Genomic DNA, 24,421 nt, shown 5'->3' on the forward strand with positions numbered 1-24,421 from the left:
CTTTGGCTGACTCAGGAACAGGCTTGATGGACTCTTGAGGATCACGTCAGTATACTTCAGCTGACCTACCACGAAGTTCTCAAAGGGCCCAAGCCAAGTGTAAGATTGGGGGAAAACTGCCTGTACCTCTAGCAGTATCCCTTGTGTGTGGTGCACTAGCTCGACTATGTCAGTATTAGGAGCGCTGTTTGTTTCCATAAATTGGCTTTTCACAGCAATCCTCTTGTCTCCCTTCCAGGTCACAGCTCCCTATCTCCACATAGGTGCAATAGCAGTCATGGTCCTTCTGTCTTGGCCAGTGGCTTTGCATGCCTTCCGAATGAATAAAAAAGGTACAGTAGTTCTGCTTTATGCTCTACAGGTGCAGCCTCCACCTGGAACCTCTGTGCTCTGCTTTGTGCAAATGGGAGAGATGGGGATATAGGCCAAGACTTTCAAAAATAGGTAACAATTTTGTGTGCCTCAATTTTTGTGTGCCTTGAGACACCCTAAAACAGACTGATTTTCAGAGTGCCCATAGCTCTTACATCAGTCTGTCAATATACTCTGTATCAAGGGGGGGACCCTTCCAGCTAGCACACTTAATGCACCAATGCTTGTTTGCCCAGTGATGCTGCCTCCCTTCCTTGCTTGAGGTTATGACAAAGAACTTTTGTCTGAGGGAGAAAATGAATGACAAGGAGCCCCAGCTCCTCACCTGTCCTTTCTGCCGACACCTGCGTCCTTGCTACATGGGGCTTCTAAACAGCCTAAGACACTCAGCCATGTGCACCAGTCAGAGCCCCACTGATTTTACTGCGGCCCTGAACTTCGGGGGGAGGGGAGGGATAGCTGTATCAGGGCTTAATGGGAGGGATTGTTATAGGAGCCCCTTGTTGCAACTTCAGCAGCTCATCACTATATACAAATATGCAATAGCAGTGGGGAACAGGACATGGGTCATATCCTCTGCCCCATTTGTGCTTGCTGAGATGTGTCTTCTGGAGGCTGCCCTAGGCAGGGGTCAGGGTAGAGTTCATGGCAGCACTAGTGCCAGGTATGGCAGCTCAGGAGCCCACCTCTCCCCTTCTCCAGGGATATCCTAGGAAGACCTTATTGAATTAAGTCTAAGTATCTTTGGTGTCCATTGTATGTAATGAATGGATTATGGATTATTGTGGGCCAGGATTGTACGTAACCTCTTGAGGGGGAAGGTGTGTCAGATGTGAGACCTGGGGGTTCAAACAACTGTACTGGATATGCCAGACAAGACTGGACCCTTGGAACAAAATGGGTTAAGTGTTTTTTCCTGGGGAATATCTAGGAGGAGGTGAATGCAAATTCCCCACCTCTTGTTAGGAACCGCTCCCCCTGCCTTTTGAAACTGTGCCCTGAGGAGTGAGCCACTGTCTGCTGATCACCAGTTACTTGAGGCCAACATCAAAGGCCCATGCTTTATAAAGGAAAGACTGAACTATTCACGGGGGTGCTACTTCTGAGCTGAGGCTGTTATCAACTTGAAACCTTACAAAAATACTTTGTGGGGTTTGAAGGACTGACTCCTGCCAAAGCCCATGGCTGGGGTTGGGGTGATCTCTGCTAAGCTTATTAGCATGCATGTTGGTTCTTGTATTGTTTTTAATGTTTTCTCTGCAGTGCTTTCACCTTAAGAACAAATGTGCTTGCTTATAAAGAGCTGTGTGGTAACTTGCTGGCAATTACAGCTGTTCATAGTCTCTGGAGAGAAAGCAAAATGCAGACGTTGGCCTGTTTAGGCAGTCTGGCTTGCTGAGAATATCCCACTGTAGGCAGGGAACTGTGCAGCCTGGAAAACCCTGGTCAGGAGAGAGGTCTCCACCCAAGAGAAGTGATGGCTGAGGAGGCAGGAGACTAGGAGTGAGTGCCGTTGGTGGACTATGGAGGGGGAATACACGCGGGGTTGCCCTGAACAGCGACATTCATGGCAGCCCTAGTGCCAGGAGTGGCAGCTCAGGTAGTCCATTTCTCCCCCACATCCGTCCTTCTTCAGGGACACACAAACACCAACACCTTAAAACATGCTTCTTCCTCAAAGCCGGTTAGCAAGTTAGAAATTCCATAGATTTGAGCGAGTGGTGTCCAGCATGTCCGATCTGTCTTGTCTCCAGAGGATCGATTCCTTGGCGGCTGGGCTGTGTCTCTAGCTTGGACGGACGGCACTGAATACACTGAATACATGACAGGCTCTCAGCAAATAACAGCCTCGCTGTTTCTTGGGGCCTGAGGAGAACCTTGCTCCTTACATAAGAAACACTGTGACTGACATCATAAGAAAACAAACTGCTCTGTTAGAAATAAGGTCATCCAGTCTGTCCCCTGTGTCTAATACTTATGATGCTGTAATATTTGCAACCCCCCTCCCATGCCCGCCTTAACCCACAACAAAGGAATAATTGCATCTTTGAATTTTAAACCCCTCAGCAACAATGCTTTCTCTCTCTGCCATGGCTTTCCGCACTGTGACAAGCATTAAGGTCATAATTGCCCCTTTGTTTTGCAAATCGTTCATGCCTGAGTGGGTTTAGCACAAGCCCTGAAGTTCTCAGGCATGTACAGAAATGGGGCTAGAACTGTAAGCCTGGCAGGAAAGGCTGCCAATCCGCTTCTGTGTTTGGCTCTTGCTTGCAATCCTGTCTCAAGCGGGTTCTTCTGAAAGCCTGTCCAGTCACTCCATGTCATAGAAGGGGCTTTCAGAAGAACCCACCTGAGATGGAGCAAGTGACTGTAGTCCCTTGTAAAAAGAACAGGAGTACTTGTGGCACCTTGTGTAGCCCTTAGTATGGCAGGGAAGCTTGATGCGCTAGTGAGGAGACTTCCCCCCCCCCCCCACTCTATTGGAATGTTCCAAGGACTGATGTGCAGCTCAGAGAAGTGTTGTCTAGGAGTGTAAGGGCAGGCCCAGGTGTCAATAACTCCTGAGTATGAATCCTGGCCCTGGCACACTCTCTTTCTCCCTGACTCATCTTCCTCTCCTGCAGAGCGGTTATACTTATTTGCCTCCTTGCCAGGGATGTTGTGAGTATTACTCAGCGACAGTATCCAAAGCAAATGCAGATGTTGAACATTCACACTGGAGCCTCTGATCTTTGCAGCTCTCACCGGTGCAATTCAGTTTGACACCCACATACCTCAGAGTAGATGTTAATTTGTATCTAAAATGCTGTACTCCTGGTCCACCTCTCCCGACTCTACTTCTCTGCAATAAGGACCTCAGCTGATGGGAGACCATGTGGAACACAGACATGGTTGGCTTGAATGTAGCTTCCACTGCACTGTAGGGATTTCAGTCAGTATGGTGCCTTTGTGGGAATCCCCACAGGGCACATCCAAAGCGGTCTCACTGTGACAGCATGCCTGGGGTGGGGAATGGGATGCTCTCCAAAGTAGTGTACCTAACAGGAAGCTTGGTCCATAGGCAATAACTTCTCAGAGGCGCTATTTTCTTATCTTTAGTGAAAATCCCCAAATAGTTGCACACTGAGGTGCTCAGGTGCCATGGTGATGGGCCACATCTAGATGTGTGGATAGGCAGACTTCTGAACTACACAGCCTGAGGAAAACCATGGAGCTGAGATCCATAACAGGCCAATCTACCTAGATAAAAATGAATCCTGCTGTGGAAAACCATTGTTAAGGAGCTGAATTCAAAGGGATGCGTTCGCCCCCTAGGATGCACAAAGAGAGTTGTGCAGAGAAAGCTCCTCACTGCATCATCCTGCTTTTGAGTGTAAATGAAACTTTTAAATGCCTCTTACCATATCATCCCTCTAACAACGAATAAAATTTCGCCTTTACCGCAAACGGCATTGACCGTCTCAGACTCTTTCCTGTGAAGCCGAGTAAATCTCATTACATCCATATTTACAGATAGTGAAACTGAGGCACAGACTGTGACTTCCTGAAGGTGCCACAGCAAGTTAGGAGACAAACCAAAAATATGACCCAGCAGGGCTGGATCCCAGTTATCTGCTCTGACCACTAGACAGACTGGCACAGGGCATAGTTTAGAGAGAGGCATGGGGTACAGAAAAGGGGATTGACTGATGGGAAGGATTTAGTGTTTCAGGACACCAGACTTGGCCCAAGAGGCAAACAGCTCTGATATAAGTTAAGCCCTGGGGCAAACTCCTAAGTTATCAAATGAATTAACTCTAGCCTTCCTCTTCTGCATTCTTTCAGTGATTCAGGCAATAATTATTGGTCCATACCTGGCTATCCTTGTCCTTCTTTTCTTGATACCTCTGGGGATGTACTCTCCCTGCATCAGAGAGGTGGGAACTCTGGGGCCCAAACCAGCCCTCATTGGACACAGAGGAGCACCAATGGTAGGTCTGGGGGAAGATGTTTGGTATCATTCTTTCATGATCTGTATTGCAGATTCCCCACCCTCACCCCAACAGCTATGCAGTCAGCCTCTGACGGCATCAAGGGACTCTATTTTGGTTTGGATTTGCATGCAGAAAAAGTCCTCATGATTTCATTACCAAGCACCATCAGTGCACCAGAGTTTTCCAACGATTTAGGGTAAAAAAAACACCACAGGCATTGTGGGTAGTGTGGAAGTGAGCGAAGGAGACAAGGGGAACAGTTCAGAGTAACTCTTGGGCAAAGTACTATCCCTGGATAGTTCACAGCACAAGAACGAGGCAGAAGCTGGAAGACCGTTTAAGGTGATGATGAGAAGCTTAAACATTGTGTGGAAGAAGATAAGAAGCCAGTGAAGTAGGTGGAGGAAGGCAGAGATGTGGTGCAAAGATGATTTTGGTGGCTATGTGTTGGGTGGCTGAGTGGTAGGCCCGGGAGGTGCAGGTTATTGTAGTCAAGGCTTGAGATAACTAGAGGGCAGACTATCATCTTGGTGGTTGGAGCTGAGAGGAAGGAAGGCATTTAAAAGAAGCACCATGATTTGGTGAGAAGCTGGATTTGTGATGAAATAGCCCAAGCTGACCTCTAGGCTACAAGCCTGTATAATGGGAAGAGTGGGGATGCTGTCAACAGCAACAGAGAAAGAGGAAGGGTCAGAGGTGAAGTCAAACTCTGCCTTGGATGTACTGATTTAAGGAGGGATGTAAATTGAGCAAAGCCTCCTACTCTGTTATCGATTGACTGAAGAGCTTGATGGTTTGGGCCTTGCCCTGCCCTGCCCTGCCCTCCAGGAGATTTGTAAATGATGCTGGATATGCCTAGAGTCCTGATGGGACTTAAAGGCATGAAGCAAGTAAAACAGATTTTCAGCTATTGGACAAAGTGACCTTTACTGGCTATCACAGTGGGGCGGAGCAGCAGGGGTGGTTACCAAGAAACTGAAAGTATCCTTGGGAGTCATCTGGCGCTCGTCGAAACTGGCATTCCTTTATGTCATCTTCCTAGCTGGCTCCAGAAAACACGGAGATGTCATTTCAGAAGACAATTGAACACGGTGGGGATGGTCTTGAGACAGACGTCACAATTAGGTAAGGGGCAAGCACCGTGTCTCAGTGTGCAACTTCCTCTGGCTAAGATTTCACTTTGATACGACACAGATATGGGCAATCAACGCTTGACGGGTTACGTCCAATCCTTTATCAACTAGCGTTTGACACAATTGCATGTCAGGCCTGTTGCCACTGTCACACTGGGACTTTGGTATTGATTTATTATTATTTGTATTATGTAGTGCCTAAGAGCCCTCGTCATGGACCAGAAGCCCATTGTGATAGGCACTGTGCAAAAATACAGAACGAAGAGATGGTCCCTGCCCTAAAGAGCTTACAATCTAAGCATAAGACAGCAGATACAGACAATAATTACTTTGTCGTGCATCCGAGTATGTTTGACACATTACAGAAAACACATAGAAGGCAGATCTCTATCCTACTGATCTTACAAACCTCAGTGGGATTTGGATGAGGCGCAGAGAGCACAGCCAGGTTGCTTGCAATTATAAAGGCATGCGAGAGCATTGTATTAGTTACTGCCAGGGTCTTGATATGCCATTCCGAGCTGGAATCATTGCCCTTATACTGTTGGGTAGGGTGATCGGCTTTTCGGTGTTTATGTAGCATTGTGGAAGGTATGAATATAGGCCCCCAAATCAGCAAAGCACTGAAACACGAGCCCAAGTGCTTAGCTGAGTCAGGGCTTTGCAAAGGGTAAAATTCAGCTCTCACTTATACCACTGTAAATCCAGCATTGCACCACTGAAATTGACTGAACTACCCCAGTGGGAGCTAGAACAGAACCTGGCACATGGTCATTGCTGTATTTCTTCTTGAGATGTCAGATCTAAGTATTGTTATTTCCGTTTTACTGGTGGGGAAACTGAGGCACAGGGAGATGTGACCTCTCCAAGGTTACCTCGCAGGCCAGTGGCAGAGCTGGGAATAGAACCTAGGTTTCCTGACTCCCAGGGTATGTCTACACTGCAATCAGAGGTATGGCTGAAACATCTAGAACTACCTGAGCTTGCTTTAATCTAGCTAGTTTGAATAACAATAGTATTGAAGCCACGGCAGTAGGGGCAGCTGCATGGGTTAGCCACGCAAGTATTTACCCAGGGTCCCACATGGGCTTGTGTAGCCCATGCTGCTGTGGCTTCACTGCTGTTGTTTGACCTAGCCAGATCAAAGCTAGCTTGGGTATGTCTACACATGCTGCATTCTCACCCCTGATTGCAATGTAGACATAGTGTAGTCTAGTGTCCTGTCCCACGTGACTGCCTATGGGATAATACATTCTACTCGAGGTGTCGTTTTCCAGAGGGTGTCCTTTTATTAATGTCCTTCATGTATAATTAGGGCCCTACCAAATTCATGGTCCATTTTGGTCAATTTCACAGTCAAAGCCTTTTAAAAATCATAAATGTCATGATTTCAGCTATTTAAATCTGAAATTTCACTGTGTTGTAATTGTAGGGGTCCTGATCCAAAAAGGAGTTGTGTGGGGGAGTCACAAGGTTATTTTAGGGGGCAGTTGTGGTATTGCTATCCTTACTTCTGCAGTGCCGCTGGCAGCGGTGCTGCCTTCAGAGCTGGGCGCCCAGCCAACATCTGCCACTCTCTAGCTGCCCAGCTCTGAAGGCAGTGCAGAAGTTAGGGTGGCAATACTGTAACGCCTCTACAATAATCTTGCGATCCCCCTGCAACTCCCTTTTGGATCAGGACCCCCAATTTGAGAAACACTGGTCTCCCCTGTGAAATCTGTATCGTATAGGGTAAAAGCACACAAAAGATCAGATTTCACGGGGCGAGACCAGATTTCACGGTCTGTGACGCGTTTTTCATGGCTGTGAATTTGGTAGGGCCCTACGTATAATTTTGGCCTTGCTGTACCGTGCTCATGTTTTGAACGTTGTCCGTGTTGTGAAGAGCCCTCTCCTTTTATCGTAGCTATGATGGGATTCCCTTCCTGATGCACGACAGCAACTTACAGAGGACAACAAACATCCGGGAGGTCTTTCCCAGTAACTCCACTCAGAACGCTGCATTGTTTTCCTGGGATGCCCTAGAACAGCTGAACGCAGGAAAGTGGTTCCTCAAGGTAAGATTGTTCAGAGGTCTTTCTTAAAGTGCCTACTTGAAGGGATATGTGCTATAGTCCTGATCCAAAACCCACAGAAGTCAATGGGAGTCTTGGGATCAGTCCCAATAATTATGCAGAAGGCAGTAACAGAGAAGTGTATTTTTGTTTACTAGTTTATGTAACTGCGGTTCTTTATCAGGCTTAGCAATTGCATAGCAGAGATGGAGGAAAGAAGATCTAAGCTATTCATTCAAGGCACAGACACAACCCCTAGGGGGCAGGGGAGGGGAGAAAGTCCACCCACTTTTTATGTCCTGATGGTTTACTCCTTAGTGCAACTGCAGAATTAATCCCTTCTCAAACCCAGTCCAGCTTTTTTTTAATGTGGCTGCAAGACTGATATACAGAGTCAAAGAACCAGGGTTAAAATGTAAGTATGGGTTAAGGGAGAGAACATGGAGACTCATATGTTTATACCAGCGACATATAGGAGATGAAAACTAGAGGAGGAACAAAGAAAAATGAACTCTTTTATCCCACTGAGTGCCGACGTTAGCCTAGTTCCCCCTTAGAGAAACCGGAACTGTTTGTATGCAGCTAACTCGGCCTGACTTTTATTTCCTTGTGTATTTATTTATTTTTAGGACACACCATTTTCATGCATGGGCTCACTGTCAAGTGCAGATCAAAAACTGGCAATGAATCAGTCAATTTACAAGCTAAGTAATTTCTTGAGACTTGCAGACAGTGCGAATAAACTTGTGATATTTGATCTCTACCGCCCTCCAGAGAAACATCCTTACAGGAACACCTGGATCAATACAACACTGGAAGTGATCCGTGACTCAGGGATTAACCCTCATCTGGTATGGGGCTGTTACTCCTCCCTCGCCTCTTTGGTGTGGTTTTTAGAATCGAGGTTTTGGGCCAGATCCTCATAAATCAGCATCGTTCCACTGACTTCACCAACAAAAGACTTAGCTCATTAAATTTTATTCTCCCGCTGGTGACTAGTTGACTCAGAGACCAGTCCAGCACAATTATAAAAATGCATTTCCCCAAGGCCATATTGTAACACCCTTCCCTATGCTGGATAGTTACATCTCAAATCATCCCACTGATTTTAATGAGATTGCTCGTGGGGGAAGGTGTGAGTAGGGTCCTGCAGTCGAGTCCCATGCTAGCTATACGATTTAAGATAAGTGTTGAGTCGGAATGAATGGTTGCCAATTGCTTTGAGATCCCTCAGTAAAGAGCCCTGTACCAAAGGCCAGATCCTCAGCTGGTGTAAACTGGTGTAGCTCCATTTACACCAGTTGAGGATCTGGTCCCATGATTGCAGAGTAGCATTGCCATTGTAGCAGTGGGTCTCCTTAAATGTTGCTCCTCATCTTTTCTTGATTATTTCTATTACCATTGCACCTAGGAACCCCCAGGCAGTCTCAGGCTTCCATGACGCATGTTCATGTAAAACAATCAGAAAGGGCGACCCTGGGATTTAGATTGCGCCTCTCTGCCCCTCCCAAAACGATCTCAGTAGTTGGGCCAGTTCCCAGCTGGTGCAGCTCACAATGGATGTAGCTCTATGAGCTTCAATGGAGTGACGCCGATCTGTAATTCATCCTGGGTGCAGCTCCACTGGGGGAAGCTTTAGCGTGGATGGGGCCTTTGTGCTAAGCACTTTAATGACATGGTTACGAGCCCTGTTGCCATCACCTGTTGAGACTTATGGCTACAAAGTTCGTGTACACACGGCCCTGTGCCACCCCTCCCTGTCATTTTGGGATATGAATGACATGCTGAATTAGCTAGCTGTTTACTGCTGCCATCTACTGTATGGGGTTAGAACTCTCTGTGTGTCATAGGCCCTATAGTGCTAATGGAGATTCTCCGTGACCTCGTGTGATAAGGGACTGAGGATCCAGGTTCTATCCCTGCTTTTCCATATGCAGTTAGGTATGGCTGTGGTGTGCAGCAATAACAAGTGCAAACTTCCAAGGAGCCAAAGACATATTTCAATAGGTGTCCATCTCATCAGGCTGCGTGGGGGCTAAACTCAATAGTTACCCATCTGAGCAGGCTGGGTGGGGGCTGAAGTGCACAGAGAGCTTTGGATGGAGGGTGCTACCAAGTATTCTGACAAATGTAGCTTCTGTTAATGATCAGTGTCTGAGGCTCCTGGGAGAGGTTAAAATCCCTGTAATGTGCATGGCTAGATGTGCACTGCTTTACTGCAGCAGGGGGATTCGGGTTCCTGCCTGACACCTGTGGTGATCATCCTCTGAGGTACTGCATTTGATTTCCCTTATTTTAGCAGGTATAAATACAAAGATTGGTCTGTAAAATTATCCAGTGCTTTTAAAGATCCAGATACAGTAACTGACTGCCTGCCCTCCTGTAGCAAGGAGTTCCACAGGCCCATTGACAGAACAGTCTAAGTCATATTGCTGCAGTATTTGAGTGTGTGTTTTTATTTTAAATTTACCCACTGCAGAAGCAGATCTGACCTGCGTTTGAATGTACCTGGCATGTCATTGCATGATCCCCTCTTTCCTTGAATTATGGGACTATGTAGAAGACAAGGGGCTGTTCAGGAATATCCCTGTTAATTCACTAGCTGCTGTTGTTACTCACAGGTCCTGTGGCTGGACAACACTATGAGGTCCTTTGTTCAGTCTGTAGCTCCCGGGTTTCAGCACACCATGGCCAGTAAGGCCCCAGTTGATCAGCTATTGAGAGACAATGTTGTGAAGCTCAATCTAGTCTATTCTGCAATGTCCAGTGAAGATATCCGGTAGGTTGCTGTATACGCCTCATATAGGAGGCAAGACCCTTCAGTGGAATTGCAAAAAAAATGCACATGTAATTGCCAGTTTAGTCCATGTGGTTATGTCTCCCTATAGTGATTGGCACCAGTGACTATAACAGCCTGGTACTTACGCCTAACTACAGGAGTAGCTCCATAAACGTCTCAAGCTCAATCCCTACTGATGAGCATCTGCATAGACGACGCATGAGTCTTTTGTTTGGGGAGGCTACTTCCAGGAGCACTGGAAGTTTCCGAGAAGTGGGGGGCCACCAGCACCTGGACTGTGGTCCCACCCCCTGATTCACCCCTCCCCCTCTGAGGCCCTGCCTGCGCTCCACCCCTTCCCCCCCTCCCCTCCCCGTGGCCAAACCTGCACTCCTCCCCAAGGCCTTGGCTCACCCGGCCTCTTCCCCCGAGGCCCTGCCCCACTCTGCTGCTTCCCTCCAAGGCCCCGCCCTCGCTCCGCCTCTTCCCCTACAGCCCCACCCCTGCCAATTTTAAAAATGGAGGACTATGCCCTCCCACTTTTTTCTTGCCTTAAGGGCGAGTGACATGGGGGAGGAAGTGGAGCGGCACAAGCGGCGGGCAGGGCCTTGGGGGAAGAAGCAGAGTGGGGGCGGAAAGAGGCGGAGCAAGGGCGGGGCCTTGGGGCAGGGCATGGGTAGGGCCACGGGAGGAGGGATGGAGCACAGGCAGGGTCTCACGGGGGAGGGACGGGGCGGAGCGGGGGGGGCAGGGCCATGGGTCCGGGTGCCAGTGGCCTCCTCACTTCTAGGGAGCTTTCAGCTCTCCTGCTCCCAGGGCGCAAAGGTGGCAGGCCGGTGCACCTCCAAAAAGAGGTGACCCACATCTGACATTTGCCAGCCTCTTTTATTTTGGGGAGTCTTAGCCTCCTCAAATCTCTTAAACGTGCCGACCAGGAGCATTTGTACGTACGTGGTCATGATCTGGTGCATGTAAGTCCAACTGCCACTGAAGCTGATGTCATAGTAGGTGACTTTTTGCTGAGATCCCAGTGAATCAGTGGTAGTAATGGAAGGAGAACCCAGGAGTCCTGACTCCCTGATTTTTCCATTGATTGCAACAGGTGGTGGAGCATCCCCAAAATCAGAGTGCTGAATATGATGTAAATTGACACATAGCATTAGCAATTCAACTGCCTGGTGTCCTTTGATTTTATTTATGTGCACAGCAAAGCTCCATCCTGATTATACTCAAGTGCCTTGTTGAATCACAGCTTTGGCGCCGAATAGTTTTACCTTCATTTTCAGATCCCAAATCTATTGGACTTTTCCTCTGTACGTCAGAAACTGTGCTGCAGTTGTTCCAACAGTAATAAGTTTCACCAGGCAAATCACATGTAAAGGGGTGCCTTATTATAGAAAAGGAGAAACTGATATATATAGCCCTACTTCATTCACGATATTGCGGAAATTGTGGAACCTGCAATATTTGGCTTCCACCGCAAATTTGATTTTAATGAGCTTACTTTGCATAATCCAGAATTTTGCATACATTTTGAATATGCAGTTAGTACTGCTCTAACATTCAATGCCTGCAAAATGTAAAAGGCTAAAGTGACTGGACTCGATTTCTACAGCAGTTGTTTTAAGACTTCTGAATTTTTTATTGTACCGGTCACTTTTGTTTTAATGACTGTAAAAAAGCTGCAGCAAAATGTCTGGCTATCAAAAAATTAGCAGGCACAACATAATACTTGCGTGTGGATATCATTCCAGCAATTTTTTTCTTAAACAAATAGATCTACTCTGGCTTTTCCAAATTACTGCTATTAATAAAGGTCCATTAATACTTTTCTGTGATTTTCCACATCTTGTCTGAAACTCAGCTGCAAATATTTGAAGGTCATCCCATGATTCAAGTAGGGTCCTACTTACATATATATATAAAATATCATCGTTGGCATGGCTAAATAATGAATTGGGAAGTGACCACTGCCCCCTAGTGGATTATTTATAGGAGACATAACCCTCTAGAACCAGGGGCGGGCAAACTTTTTGGCCTGAGGGCCGCATCGGGTTTCGTAAATTGTATGGAGGGCTGGTTGGGGAGGGGGTCGTGGCCCGGTCCCCACCTCCTATCTGCCCTCTCCGCCCCCCGGGACTCCTGCCCCATCCAACCCCTCCTCTCATTCCTGATGACCCCCCCCCGGGACCCCTGCCCCCCAGGCCAGCGCAACCTATTAGGCGACCTAGGTGGTCGCCTAGGGCACTAACATTTGGGGGGCAGCGACCGCGGCGGCCGGATCTTTGGTATTTCGGGAGCGGGACCTTCCGCCACCTAGGGTGGCAAAAAATCTGGCAGTGCGCCTGCCTGCCCCATCCAACCACCCCTTCTCTTGTCCCTTGACTGCCCCCAGAACCCCTGCCCCTGACTATCCCCTGCCACCCCATCCAACCTCCCCTCCTTCCTGACGCCCCACCCGGGACCCCCGCTTCCTGAGCACCACCCCGAACTCCCCTGCCCTCTATCCAACCCCTCCCTGCTCCCTGCCCCCTTACCACACTGCTGCTGCCGCCGCCGCCACCACGCAGCTCAGAGTATCAGGTCGGGTCAGGCCGGGCTCTGCAGCTGTGTTGCCCCAGGAGCTCACAGCCCCGCCACCCAGAGCATTGCGCCGGCAGTGGAGCAAGCGAGCTGAGACTGCGGGGGAGGGGAACAGCAGGGATGGGGCCGGGGGCTAGCCTCCCAGGCCAGGAGCTTGGGGGCTGGGCAGGATGGTCCTGCCGGCTGGATGTGGCACGCGGGCCGTAGTTTGCCCACCCCAGCTCTAGAACTGTACTACCACCGCTACAAGTTTACAATACTTTGAAAAGGTAAAATCTCAAAGGGAAAGGCTCACATTTCAGTCGGTAGTTTCTAGAATGGTTCTGTCTCGTGAAAAACTCAGCTCTGCTGTTCTGCTTTCTCTCTGTGGCTGGAATTTCTGCTTTTCCCAAACAGCAAGAGCACTTCAGTTGTCAAAAAAGCAGCGGTTTATTGCTTCGAGTTAGAAAAGGTTGAAGCACCTTCCAACAATGCTTGTTCCAAAATTTCAAGCAGAGTTACCAACAGTTTAGTGTTCCAATGTAGCGAGTTAAATTGTACAACAAATATTGACACTGACAATATATCTATTTAGAACAAGCACCATTTGCTTTAATAATCTAGAAAGAACGGTCATATTTTATTAAGGTTCCATTTAGGAATGTGTTATAAGCATGTCGCAAACATGAGAACCAGGTGGTATAGATGGTTATAAGCCCAACAGTAGAAGGTGTTACAGATGGGTGTAAACTGAGCTTATAAGTGACTTGTTAGGCCTGGTCCCCACTAAGCCCCCACTTCGGACTAAGGTACGCAAATTCAGCTACGTTAATAACGTAGCTGAATTCGAAGTACCTTAGTCCGAACTTACCGCGGGTCCAGACTCAGCAGGGAGGCTCCCCCATCGATGCCGCGTACTCCTCTCGCCGAGCTGGAGTATCGGCGTCGACGTCGAGCACTTCCGGGATCGATCCCAGAACATCGATTGCCTGCCGCCGGACCCTCCGGTAAGTGTAGACGTACCCTTAGACTCTATAACAATTCATTAACTATTGATTACAACATCTAATCATCAACTGAACCTTAATACAAAAGCATGACCGAAAGTACCCTGTTTTTACATTGTTATTCAAATGTGACTGTCCCCAGAGGACCAAATGTTCCAGTTTGGCCAATCATAACTGACACCAGTCTTTTCATATAATCAGCTGGTTGGGCGATCTTGGCCCTGTCCACTCCGATGCTCTCGAACTCCCAAGGCTGTCCCCCTCAACGGACTCCTAGCACTCCACTGAGACGGCCCAAAGGGAGGCCATTTGCCCTTAAAGTTGCTTTTTGGTTGAGGCAAACACGTCTTTGTATTTTAAAGGAAATACGCTCAGGCCAACATCACCACCAACCTCTACGTGATCAGTGAGCCATGGCTCTTCTCTCTGGCCTGGTGCGTTGGAGTGCACTCTGTGACCACCAATGCCGTACACTCTCTGAAGGACATCAACCGACCTCTCTTCCTCATGGTAAGGGGAAAAACCAGCCCTGCTCTCTGGGAGAGAGGGACCCAAAAGACTGTTCAGGGACTGATGATGGTCATCTGTGCCCTTTATTATATGGAGAGATATCTATCTCATAGCACTGGAAGGGACCTTGAAAGGTCATGAAGTCCAGTCCCCTGCTTTCACAGCAGGACTAATTACTGTCCCTAACAGATTTTTGCCACAGATCCCTAAATAGCCCCCTTGAGGATTGAACTGACAACCCTGGCTTTAGCAAGCTAATGCTCAAACCACTGAGCTATCCCTCCCCCTTTGTGGGACAGGTTCATCGCTGCTGTGGGGAAGAGGTGGAGGGGAGACCTCTGCCACCAGACACAAGCTAGGGCAATGTCCTAGTGGCATCCCCTGTTTAAATGGCCCCTGTGGAGCTCGGCAGGAGTCCAGGTTTGCACCAGCCTTGTTCTCTCCCCATTCCTCTGAACTCGGAACACCTCTGCCCCTGGGGGTGCTATGGTGGCAGTGCATAGGCCCCCCTGCACCAGTATTCCCTGAGGGAAGGGGTGAGGAATTAGCCCCTTCCCTGCCATCTCTTTGGACCAGCCACATTGGCACTAAGGGGCACCGAGGCACTGATGGTTCAGACCCAATGGCCACATTCTGGCTATTAATAGGAATAAAATTGAACGTACCCACTGGCAAAACATCCCCAGCGTGGCTGAAAAACGCAGCTGAGCCGAGGCCTGCAAGAGCTGAGAGACTCAGGCCTTGAGAAGAGGGAAAAGAAACCAATTTTAGAGAGCCCCCTGCAGAGCTGGGGCTCCACCCACCTGAGGAGACATCCTCCTGCCTGCTGAGCGAGGTCTTCTGTCTAGAAGCCCCCTGGCCACGCTAGTGGTCTAGGCAGTGTGTCACCTCTTGCAGCACCCTAGCTTCTTGCTCGTGCATGATCTGGAGGCAGAGGCCTGAGGAAAAGGAGCATTATAATCACCTTACTTTGGTGGGAGAAGCTTGTGTTTTCCTCCAGCCACTCCAAGAAGCTGGTCTGACAGACCCATGGATCTCACCTTATTCATCCAGACCCCTCCGAATACCCTGCTGGGTGAAGGGGGTTTCCTGTGCTGTTGGTCCCATCCATAACCTGCCCATCCTGAAGATTTCTACGTTTCACATATAGCCACAGGACTTCTTTCAAGCTCACAAACTGGATATAATCCCAGATAGGCCAAACCTGCAAAGTTTAGACCCAAATCGGGACTTTCCCAATGGTCAGAGGCCTTCAGATTTAGGGATTTGGTTCAACCTGTTGCAGGGATATGGACAAAGTTCTCATCTGGAGCCTCCTGGGATTCATATCCAGGGATTTGGGGTTGGCCTGTTTCAGTGTTCCCCAAACATTTCAGGGTCGCATCCCCCCCCTTACCTCTGTGTGTGCCTCCCCCCAGCCCCTCCCAAGCTGGGGTTGAGAGTGGGGCCACGTCTCACAGGGCGGGGGCAGGGGGAATGTGGACAGGGGTAAGGGGGCCTAGGGTGGGGTTGGGGCTGGGAGCGAGGCCTGGAACGGAGCTGCAGGCAGGCCCATGGCTGGGTGTGGAGCCGCGCTGAGGCTGGGGACAGAGCCAGGCATGGGGCTGGGAGTCTAGGCCGTGTCCTGGGCCCTGCCACAACCCTCCAAATGTTCCTCTGTGCCCTCCTAGGGGACTGTTGAGTAGTCAGCAGGCCAGGATTTAGGCAGTGTCTGAATGGTGACATCGCAGGTTGTATTTTGTCTTGGAGCTGGACAGCCAGAGAACTACAGGCTCTGTCTGTGACTCGGTGTCCAGTCACCTCACTAAAGGATATTCATCCCAATTGAGTCCAGGCTCCTCTCTGCTGCCAGGAACATGGCAGGCCCCATCTCTGGGTACAATGATAACCACTAGGCCATCCAGACAGGAGGCAACACCAAGCGAGGTGGCTGCTCCTTTCAAAGGTCAGCAAACTCTAAACATCAGCAGGAAGGTGTCATACAAGGGTCAGTCAGGTTAATCATCCAAATTGCATACAAAAAAATCAGATGTTTGCAAGTATTACTTAGACTAAACTCTTGCTACTGGACACGTTCTCTGTTGTTCTCTTCCAGACTCCAAAGGAGTACAGAATAATGTGGCTTCTCACAGATGCAGTCGCAACCCTGCTCATCTCACTCATATTTGCTCTGCATTGGTAAATATCCTGCTGTAAAATCTCTGGGGATGTTGATGGCCGCAAACCTCTTAGGGATGGGTTAAACCCGATGATACAAAGGGCCTGTCTACACTACAAAGTTAAGTCGACACCAGGCAGTTTACGTCGACCTAACTATGAGGTGTACACACTGCCATGCCCCCCACCCCTTGCTTTAACTCGCCTGTTACACCGACCTAATAAAACCATTTTGATGAGAGGCATTACGCTTAGGGTGACATATTTAGAGCGACGCAGTGTCAATGTAAACACTGCCTTGCTTATGTCGGCCTCCAGGAGGGATCCCACAATGCCCACCGTGACCGCTCTGGGAACCGTTTTGAACTCCGCTGCCCTGCACCCAGGTACACAGGTGAACGCCCCTCTCCTGTTAATGTCCCGGGAAGTTTTGAAATTGCTCTTCCTGTTTGCGCCAGTGCAGAGCTCATATAGCAGCTGCCCAGCTGAGCAAGCCGGCTCTCTGCAGCAAAGGCGCGCCTGCCTGGAGTACACGGGAGGTGGTGGCTCTCCTGGGTCTCCGGGGAGAGGAGGTTGTGCAGGTACAACTCCACTCCAGCCTCAGGAATTTGCTTGGGGCATGGAGGCGAAGGACTATGATAGTGACATGTAAAAATCAAAGAGCTGCGGCAGGCATAGCAAGGCAAGGGAGGCAAATAGTTGCTATGGTGCGGATCCACAGGCATGCAGCTTTACAGGGAGGGGGCTGGCATCAGGTTGGTATTATATGGGCGGGAGGCTGGTGGGGAGAGCACTCAGGGTGGGGGTCTGGGAGCTTAGCCTCAGGCTATGAGAAAAGACGGCGTGATTTTAAGAAAGAATGAAAAGAAACAGAATTAAAACGTTCTCTGGACAAGTGAAAACCGATACCACTGGCATTCACTTTTTCACAGAGATGTAAACTGTGTAGGGTTAAATTACTGACGGAGGGTGGGAAATTGATACAGTTTTTGTACACCCACTGTAGTTTATTCATTAAAGAAAAGAGATTTACTTCTCCTGAGGAAGGTTTTTGTGTTAAAACAAAACCTAGTTTTCAAGACACCTTTACTTTAGTAAATTCCCTGCCCCCCGTCCCCCATTCCATGTATCTTCTGGGGCCGCAGCAGTACCATAGGCACTCCACCCTTGCGGGAGAGTAAACACAATGACAGCCGCGCACACACACCCAGCTGTGAGAGCTTCATGGGTGTATGTGCTTGTGAATTCCCTGTTCCTTCCCCTTTAACGATACTTTCCCCTGCATGTATGACGTTTCCCTCAGCATTACGCAGGGGTATGTTTGCATGGGTGTGGAATAAAAACCTACTTATGGAAACGGAATTTATCTTTATTATTCTCCATTACCGACAATAGTAATAGGTGCATGTGCATTGCAAAGTTCATAGCACGGTGCTAGGGTGACCAGATGTCCTGATTTTATAGGGACAGTCCTGACTTTTGGGTCTTTTTCTTATATAGGCTTCTATTACCCCCCAACCCCGTCCTGATTTTTCACACTTGCTATCTGGTCGCCCTACACGGTGCAAACAAACAATGCCAGGCTCAGCACACTACAGCTACACACACTACTTTGGCTCTGTGTTAAAGGTCAAGGTCTCCCTCAGAAGAATAGCTCCCCTGCCCCCCAACGCCTCTTAGAGCTCTGTGTTCATAACGCACAGCTCAATACTGAAGAGCAGTGCAGGATCCAGGCTTTCTGACAGAGGTGGCTGGCTCGTAGGTGACCAGAGCAGTTGAAACGCAGCTGGAAACCTACAAGGATGCCCAAGGAATGATGGGATTGAGAAACTTGCATCATGTGATGCTGAACTTGCCCCCATGAGGCATTGCAAACCCTTCCCAAAGCACCCTGTGGTCAGTTGCAGAGTGGGATAGCTACCCATGGTGCACTGCTCTGTGTCAATGCAAGAGCTGCTACCTTGGATGCGCTCCGCCGACACAAGGAGCATAGTGTGGCCATGCAACAGCAGCTTAATTACAGCGGTGGCTGTACGTCGCCATAATGCAACGTAACTTTGTAGTGTAGACATAGCTTAACTCTGCCTGGTTGCCATGGAGGGGAGTGAACTAGCTGACCTGTCCAATCCAAACAGGCCTTTAATTAGCAGTATCCCCTCCTTTTCACCCAATAGCCTGGCTTTCCCCTTCACGTTTCTTAACCCAGCTCTTCCTTTTCATGCCAATGCCAAACTGCTTGGTCCCTTCATGGGGACCATGTGCCCCCACCACTTTGGTGAGTGAATGGCTCCATCCCCCATCCCGGCCTCCAGCTCTTCCTCCTCCTTGCCCCCTACCCCTTGTTTGTCTGCTGTCCAGCTCAGCTTGTCACATTGCTCTGAATGTCGATTGTAAGCTCTGCAGGGCAGGGGCTGTGCTTTTGCTCATTTCCTGTAACACTCACACCCTTCTGGGTGTTCAGCTGACAGCAGTAATGAATAGATCTCACTGCAGCTGGCAGCTAGAGGGACCCACACAGCCCTGCTAACATTTAGGTGACAGCCGGCGTTTAACAGTCCGGGACAGTCTTGGACTTAGGCTTCTAAGTCACCTAAGCACTTTTGAAAAATGTGACCGTGTTTGTATCCTGTTAGCACCGCAGTGGGCTCAGTGCACCAGCTGCCTGACCCAGTCTTTGAGCCCATTGCTTCATCGCTGGTTTAACTCTTTCCAGGTGGAGAGAGAAGGGCTTCTCCTGTTGTTCAGATGACAGCGGCGTAGTGCTCGAGAATGGTACATACAACAAATTCCGAACTGGTGAGTCCGGCACTTGCGGGGGTTGTGGCTCCAGCACTCTGTACCGAGTCCAGCATGGAAACGGGATTGGGGCTTGTCTAGATGAAAGATTAGTGCGTGGCCAGCTGGGGTGTAAATCTACACCGTCCTAGACTGCCGCATGCTGACTGTCCACATGTACTCTGCTGCCATTCACTAAACACTCCCATTGCCCTCCTCCCGCTTCAAAGCAGAGTAGATCAAAGCACACTAGGGACCGTTGTGAGTGGGACAGTGCACAGCAGGCTAGTACGCTGTGGATTTATTGCACAGCAAACCGGGGGTATAACTATTCTCTAGACAAGCCCTTACTCTCTTCGTTCACTTACACCTTAACACTGGGCATGCCCATGGTTACAAAGCACTACCACAGTCTATGGCAACGGCTCAAACAGCAATAAGTCACCAGAACCAGATGGTATTCACCCAGGAGGTCTGAAGGAACTCGAATATGAAATTGCAGAATTACTAACTGTAGTCTGTAACCTATCATTTAAATCAGCTTCTGTACAAAATGACTGGAGGATAGCTAATGTGATGCCAATTTTTAAAAAGGGCTCCAGAGGTGATCCCGGCAGGCTGGTAAGCCTGACTTCAGTACCAGGCAAATTGGTTGAAACTATAATAAAGAACAAAATTGTCAGACACATAGATGAACATAATTTGTTGGGGAAGAATCAACATGATTTTTGTAAAGGGAAATCATGCCTCACCAATCTACTAGAATTCTTTGAGGAGGTGAACAAGCATGTGGACAAGCGGGATCCAGTGGATATAGTGTACTTAGATTTTCAGAAAGCCTTTGACAAGGTCCCTCACCAAAGGCTCTTAAGCAAAGTAAGGTGTCATGGGATAAGAGGGAAGGTCCTCTCATGGATTGGTAACTGGTTAAAAGATAGGAAACAAAGGGTAGGAATAAATGGTCAGTTTTCAGAATGGAGAGAGGTAAATAGTGGTGTCCCCCAGGGGTCTGTACTGGGACCAGTCCTATTCAACATACTCATAAATGATCTGGAAAAAGGGGTAAATAGTGAGGTGGCAAAATTTGCAGATAATGTAAAACTACGCAAGATAGTTAAGTCCCAGGCAGACTGAGAAGAGCTACAAAAGGATCTCTCAAAACTGGGTGATTGGGCAACAAAGTGGCAGATGAAATTCAATGTTGATAAATGCAAAGTAATGCACATTGGAAAACATAATCCCAGCTATACATATAAAATGACGGGGTCTAAATTAGCTGTTACCACTCAAGAAAGAGAGCTTGGAGTCATTGTGGATAGTTCTCTGAAAACATCCACACAATGTGCAGTGGCAATCAAAAAAACAAACAGAATGTCGGGAATCATTAAGAAAGGGATGGATAATAAGACAGAAAATATCATATTGTCTCTATATAAATCCAGGGTATGCCCACATCTTGAAAACTGGGTGCAGATCTGATTGCCCCATCTTAAAAAAAAAAAGGATATATTGGAATTGGAAAAGGTACAGAAAAAGGCAACAAAAATGATTAGGGGTATGGAACAGCTGCCGTATGAGGAGAGATTAATAAGACTGGGACTTTTCAGCTTGGAAAAGAGACGACTAAGGGGGGGATATAAAATCATGACTGGTGTAGAGAAAGTAAATAAGGAAGTGTTGTTTACTCCTTCTCATAACACGAGAACGAGGGGTCACCAAATGAAATTAATAGGCAGCAGGTTTAAAACAAACAAAACAAAGTATTTTCTCAAACAATGCACAATCAACCCATGGAACTCTTTGCCAGAGGATGTTGTGAAGGCCAAGACTATAACAGGGTTCAAAAAAGAACTAGATACATTCATGGAGGATAGGTCCATCAATGGCTATTAGCCAGGATGGGCAAGGATGGTGTCCCTAGCCTCTGTTTGCCAGAAGCTGGGAATGAGCAGCTGGGAATGGATCATTTGATGATTACCTGTTCTGTTCATTCGCTCTGGGGCACCTGGCATTGGCCACTGTCAGAAGACAGGCTACTGGGCTAGATGGACCTTTGGTCTGACCCAATATGGCCGTTCTTATATTCTCAAAGCACAGCCTCTTACAGTGTCCGTGAGCTCTATAGAGTACTCTAATATTTTGTGTATGCAGCATGCACCCTGTTTAGTCTGTTCCATAATTTTGCCTGTGACACAGACTTACGGTGTAACTGGGTTGGTGGTTCAATGAGAACAGAGCTCAGGCAGTACAGTCATTCTGTATAAAGCAAACAGTGATAATGCAACATTAAGGCCATGACTTTCAATGCGTAGGAGTCAGGAAATGGGAAAAGTTTTGGTTAGTTCATCCACACTGCACCTACTGTACTCTACTAGTTAGAGCTGCATCTAACTCGATACACCAAAAAGCACCTAATTCAATGCCCATTTACACCAATTTTATTGCACTGTAACGCCTGTGATTTTGATGACGTTACATCAGTGAAAACCTGACGTTAACTGAGAGCAGGAGCAGGCCGAGTGCATGCCATGTGGCTGTGCTAACATTACAGCTTGGTGAAACGTCCACAGCTCAGCTGAATGCCCCAGACTGCCAGGAGCTTGGGATGGGAGAAGCTGGGTGTTGTAAGGTCGCAGCCAAACCAGCAAACTTTTGACACCTCAAACTAGCAGGGTTTTTTTGCAGCCTCATTTGTCTTTCGAGCCCTGAAATGAAAACAAAATGGCGAGGGCTTGAAAACCTGGGTACAACTAACTGACTAAAATAATCCCCTGGGACACGCAAAAGAAAACATTGAGTTGTTTTCAAGGCCCACTGCTGATTGACCTGAGACCAGTAAACAAGCCACCCACCCATGTCCGCGGGCAGTTTCTGTGGTTCAACAATTCTCCTCTTTTCAGAGCTCAATGATCTGCCGACTGTCGTGGTCTGAGAGAGCAAGGCCAGCGGTGTGGTGCTGAGTTCCTACTTGTCACCCGGAGAACAGGGAGCTATGGCACCGTACAGACACTGAATTGGGATCAAGCCGGAGAAGCCAGGTGCCGCTGTGCTGTTAGCTGAGCTGGCTCAGTAGGGAGGCCTGTTGGTCAGGGCACTGCTTGTACATGACTATGGCAGTGGAGTTCAGATGAGCCTGAAGGACCTTTTAACTCTGTGATCCCACGCAGAGGGCATGGGCTGAACTCAGCTTGATGGCTACGAAGTGCCCCTCCCTTCAGAAATGCCTCAGACTCCTTCCATAGGCCTCTCCCCAGTGGGAGGCTCCAGGGCCTGCTTGGGAAGGTGGCTGGATGGGCGAGCAGCTGTAGCGGCCAGCTGTCAACAGATATGAGGAAGGACCCTCCCAGCGGAACTGAGTCTGTCTCTGTGCGATCGCTGGCCTTTAACACTGGGAGAGTCACCTGGAAATGCACCTTTTAATAAGTGGATTTAAAGCTGCTGTTGGTTTAAGTATTTTTGTATGGCGGAAATAAAACCCACCTGCGGAGAGAACATCGGTCGGGCTCAGTGAGTTCACAGGGAAGGGAAGGGAGGGTTGGGAGGACAGTGTGTCGAAAAGGGCAAGTCTTGCCCCCTTCTCAGCAGTGAGGGAGGCCTGGATACAAGGGTACCACATGAGGGATGGGGGCAGAACCTTGCTCCTTACATAAGGAACACTGTGACTGGGTGGTGGAATAACGGGCCTGACCCAAAGTCCATTGGAGTCAATGGGACACTTGCTGGTGATCTCACGGGGCTCTGGCTCAGCCCCAGCCACAACACATGGCTTCACTAGCCCGTCCCTGCTGCAGAGCTGGGAGCCAGGAGTGCCGGGGTACCAGCGCTGGCTGTGGAAAGGCTCTGCTGCCACTTTGCTGTGCACACGCTCCCCTTACCCAGCCCAGGGAGAGAGAGCAGCAGAGAGTGCAAACCTGCAGCCAGACACCCCATTCCACGTAACAACGAGAGACGGGTGTGTAAATCCCCTAGGCAGTTTACATTGGGAGGCTGGCCTCCACGGCACAGTAACTGCTGCACACTAACAGTCTGTTCAGTTGCCTGCATTTTACCAGGGCCGCCCAGAGGATTCAGGGGGCCTGGGGCAAAGCAATTTTGGGGGCCCCTTCCATAAAAAAAAGTTGCAATATCAAATACTATATTGTCGTGGGGGCCCCTGCGGGGCCTGGGGCAAATTGCCCCACTTGCTCCCCACTCTGGGCAGCCCTGCATTTTACACCCAGTATGGCACTTTCTTTCTTTCTTTCACTGAGGCTCATAGTCCTGTATGTCTCACAGACCAGGTAGAGCACAGACAGGGGTGCTCATGGGTGGTGCATGACTCCCCCCCCCCCGCCCTTGGGCAAGCTAGTCCCCCGCCCTGCCCATAGTGTCTGAGACCCCCTGGAGCCTCCACCCCCACAGCCGGAGCCCCGCCCCCTGAACGGCAGGAGGAGCCCCGCCCCATCCGCCCCATCTGCCGGCCAGCCCACCACAGCCGCTCTAGCCAACCTGACTCCCGGGCTGCCAGCTAGCCCAACCCTCTGGCTGCCCCTGCCTGCCCCAGCCCGCCAGCCGGCCACCCAGCCTGCTGGCAGGCCCAATCCCCAGGCTGCTGGCTGGAGTTGAGCCCTCACTGGCTTCAGGGGAGCAAGGGCGGGGCCTCTGGGTAGAGCATGAGTGGGACCACGGCCTGGGTTAGGGGAGGGTTAGCCTCCCCTGGCCTACGATACCTGTGGTCTGTGGGGTGGTGCAAGGATCTAGCCCATGCTACCCTGCCAAGGTGCATCACCCCTGCTGTGGTGGGGGATTAGGGGGGGGTTGTTCTCCTTGTCAATCTCAGCAGAGAGGCCAAGAAAGGTAGGTGTGGTGGCTGGTTGTGGGTTTAGTGCATTAGGGACTGGACCACTCCATAGCACTGGCCTTTGCTTTAATGGATTCTGGTGTACGGGAATCCCTCCCTCTCTGTTGCTCCTCTTTAGAAGGCATTTTATAACTGTGCCCACCTCACCTTTTTAAAATCCAGATTGCTGATGGCACATGACGGGAGGGGCTAAATGCAGCTTTGCAATAATCTGATGAGCCGTGTGTGCATTTCCCAGGTTTAAGCCATGCCTGTGCA

The 24,421-nt window shown here is 49.2% G+C and overlaps 1 protein-coding gene across 2 annotated transcripts in view; it reads left to right on the forward strand.

Annotated features, from left to right (window-relative positions):
• Positions 1–22,815, forward strand: part of GDPD4 (glycerophosphodiester phosphodiesterase domain containing 4) — an 84,481-nt gene extending 61,666 nt beyond the window's left edge. The window contains exons 7-16 of one of the 2 annotated variants that reach the window (XM_065581737.1): positions 239–332; positions 4,198–4,343; positions 5,389–5,471; positions 7,386–7,536; positions 8,163–8,384; positions 10,155–10,312; positions 14,244–14,391; positions 16,487–16,569; positions 19,262–19,344; positions 22,224–22,815. In XM_065581737.1, the coding sequence (XP_065437809.1) occupies positions 239–332; positions 4,198–4,343; positions 5,389–5,471; positions 7,386–7,536; positions 8,163–8,384; positions 10,155–10,312; positions 14,244–14,391; positions 16,487–16,569; positions 19,262–19,344; positions 22,224–22,255 (1,200 nt within the window). In that variant the 3' untranslated portion in view covers positions 22,256–22,815. The remainder of the gene's footprint in view (positions 1–238; positions 333–4,197; positions 4,344–5,388; positions 5,472–7,385; positions 7,537–8,162; positions 8,385–10,154; positions 10,313–14,243; positions 14,392–16,486; positions 16,570–19,261; positions 19,345–22,223) is intronic. The other variant, XM_065581736.1, reaches the window with a different exon arrangement.
• Positions 22,816–24,421: the final 1,606 nt, after the last annotated feature.

This window comes from Chrysemys picta, chromosome 1 (assembly GCF_011386835.1).
Source record: "Chrysemys picta bellii isolate R12L10 chromosome 1, ASM1138683v2, whole genome shotgun sequence".
NCBI classification, from domain to species: domain Eukaryota; kingdom Metazoa; phylum Chordata; order Testudines; family Emydidae; genus Chrysemys; species Chrysemys picta.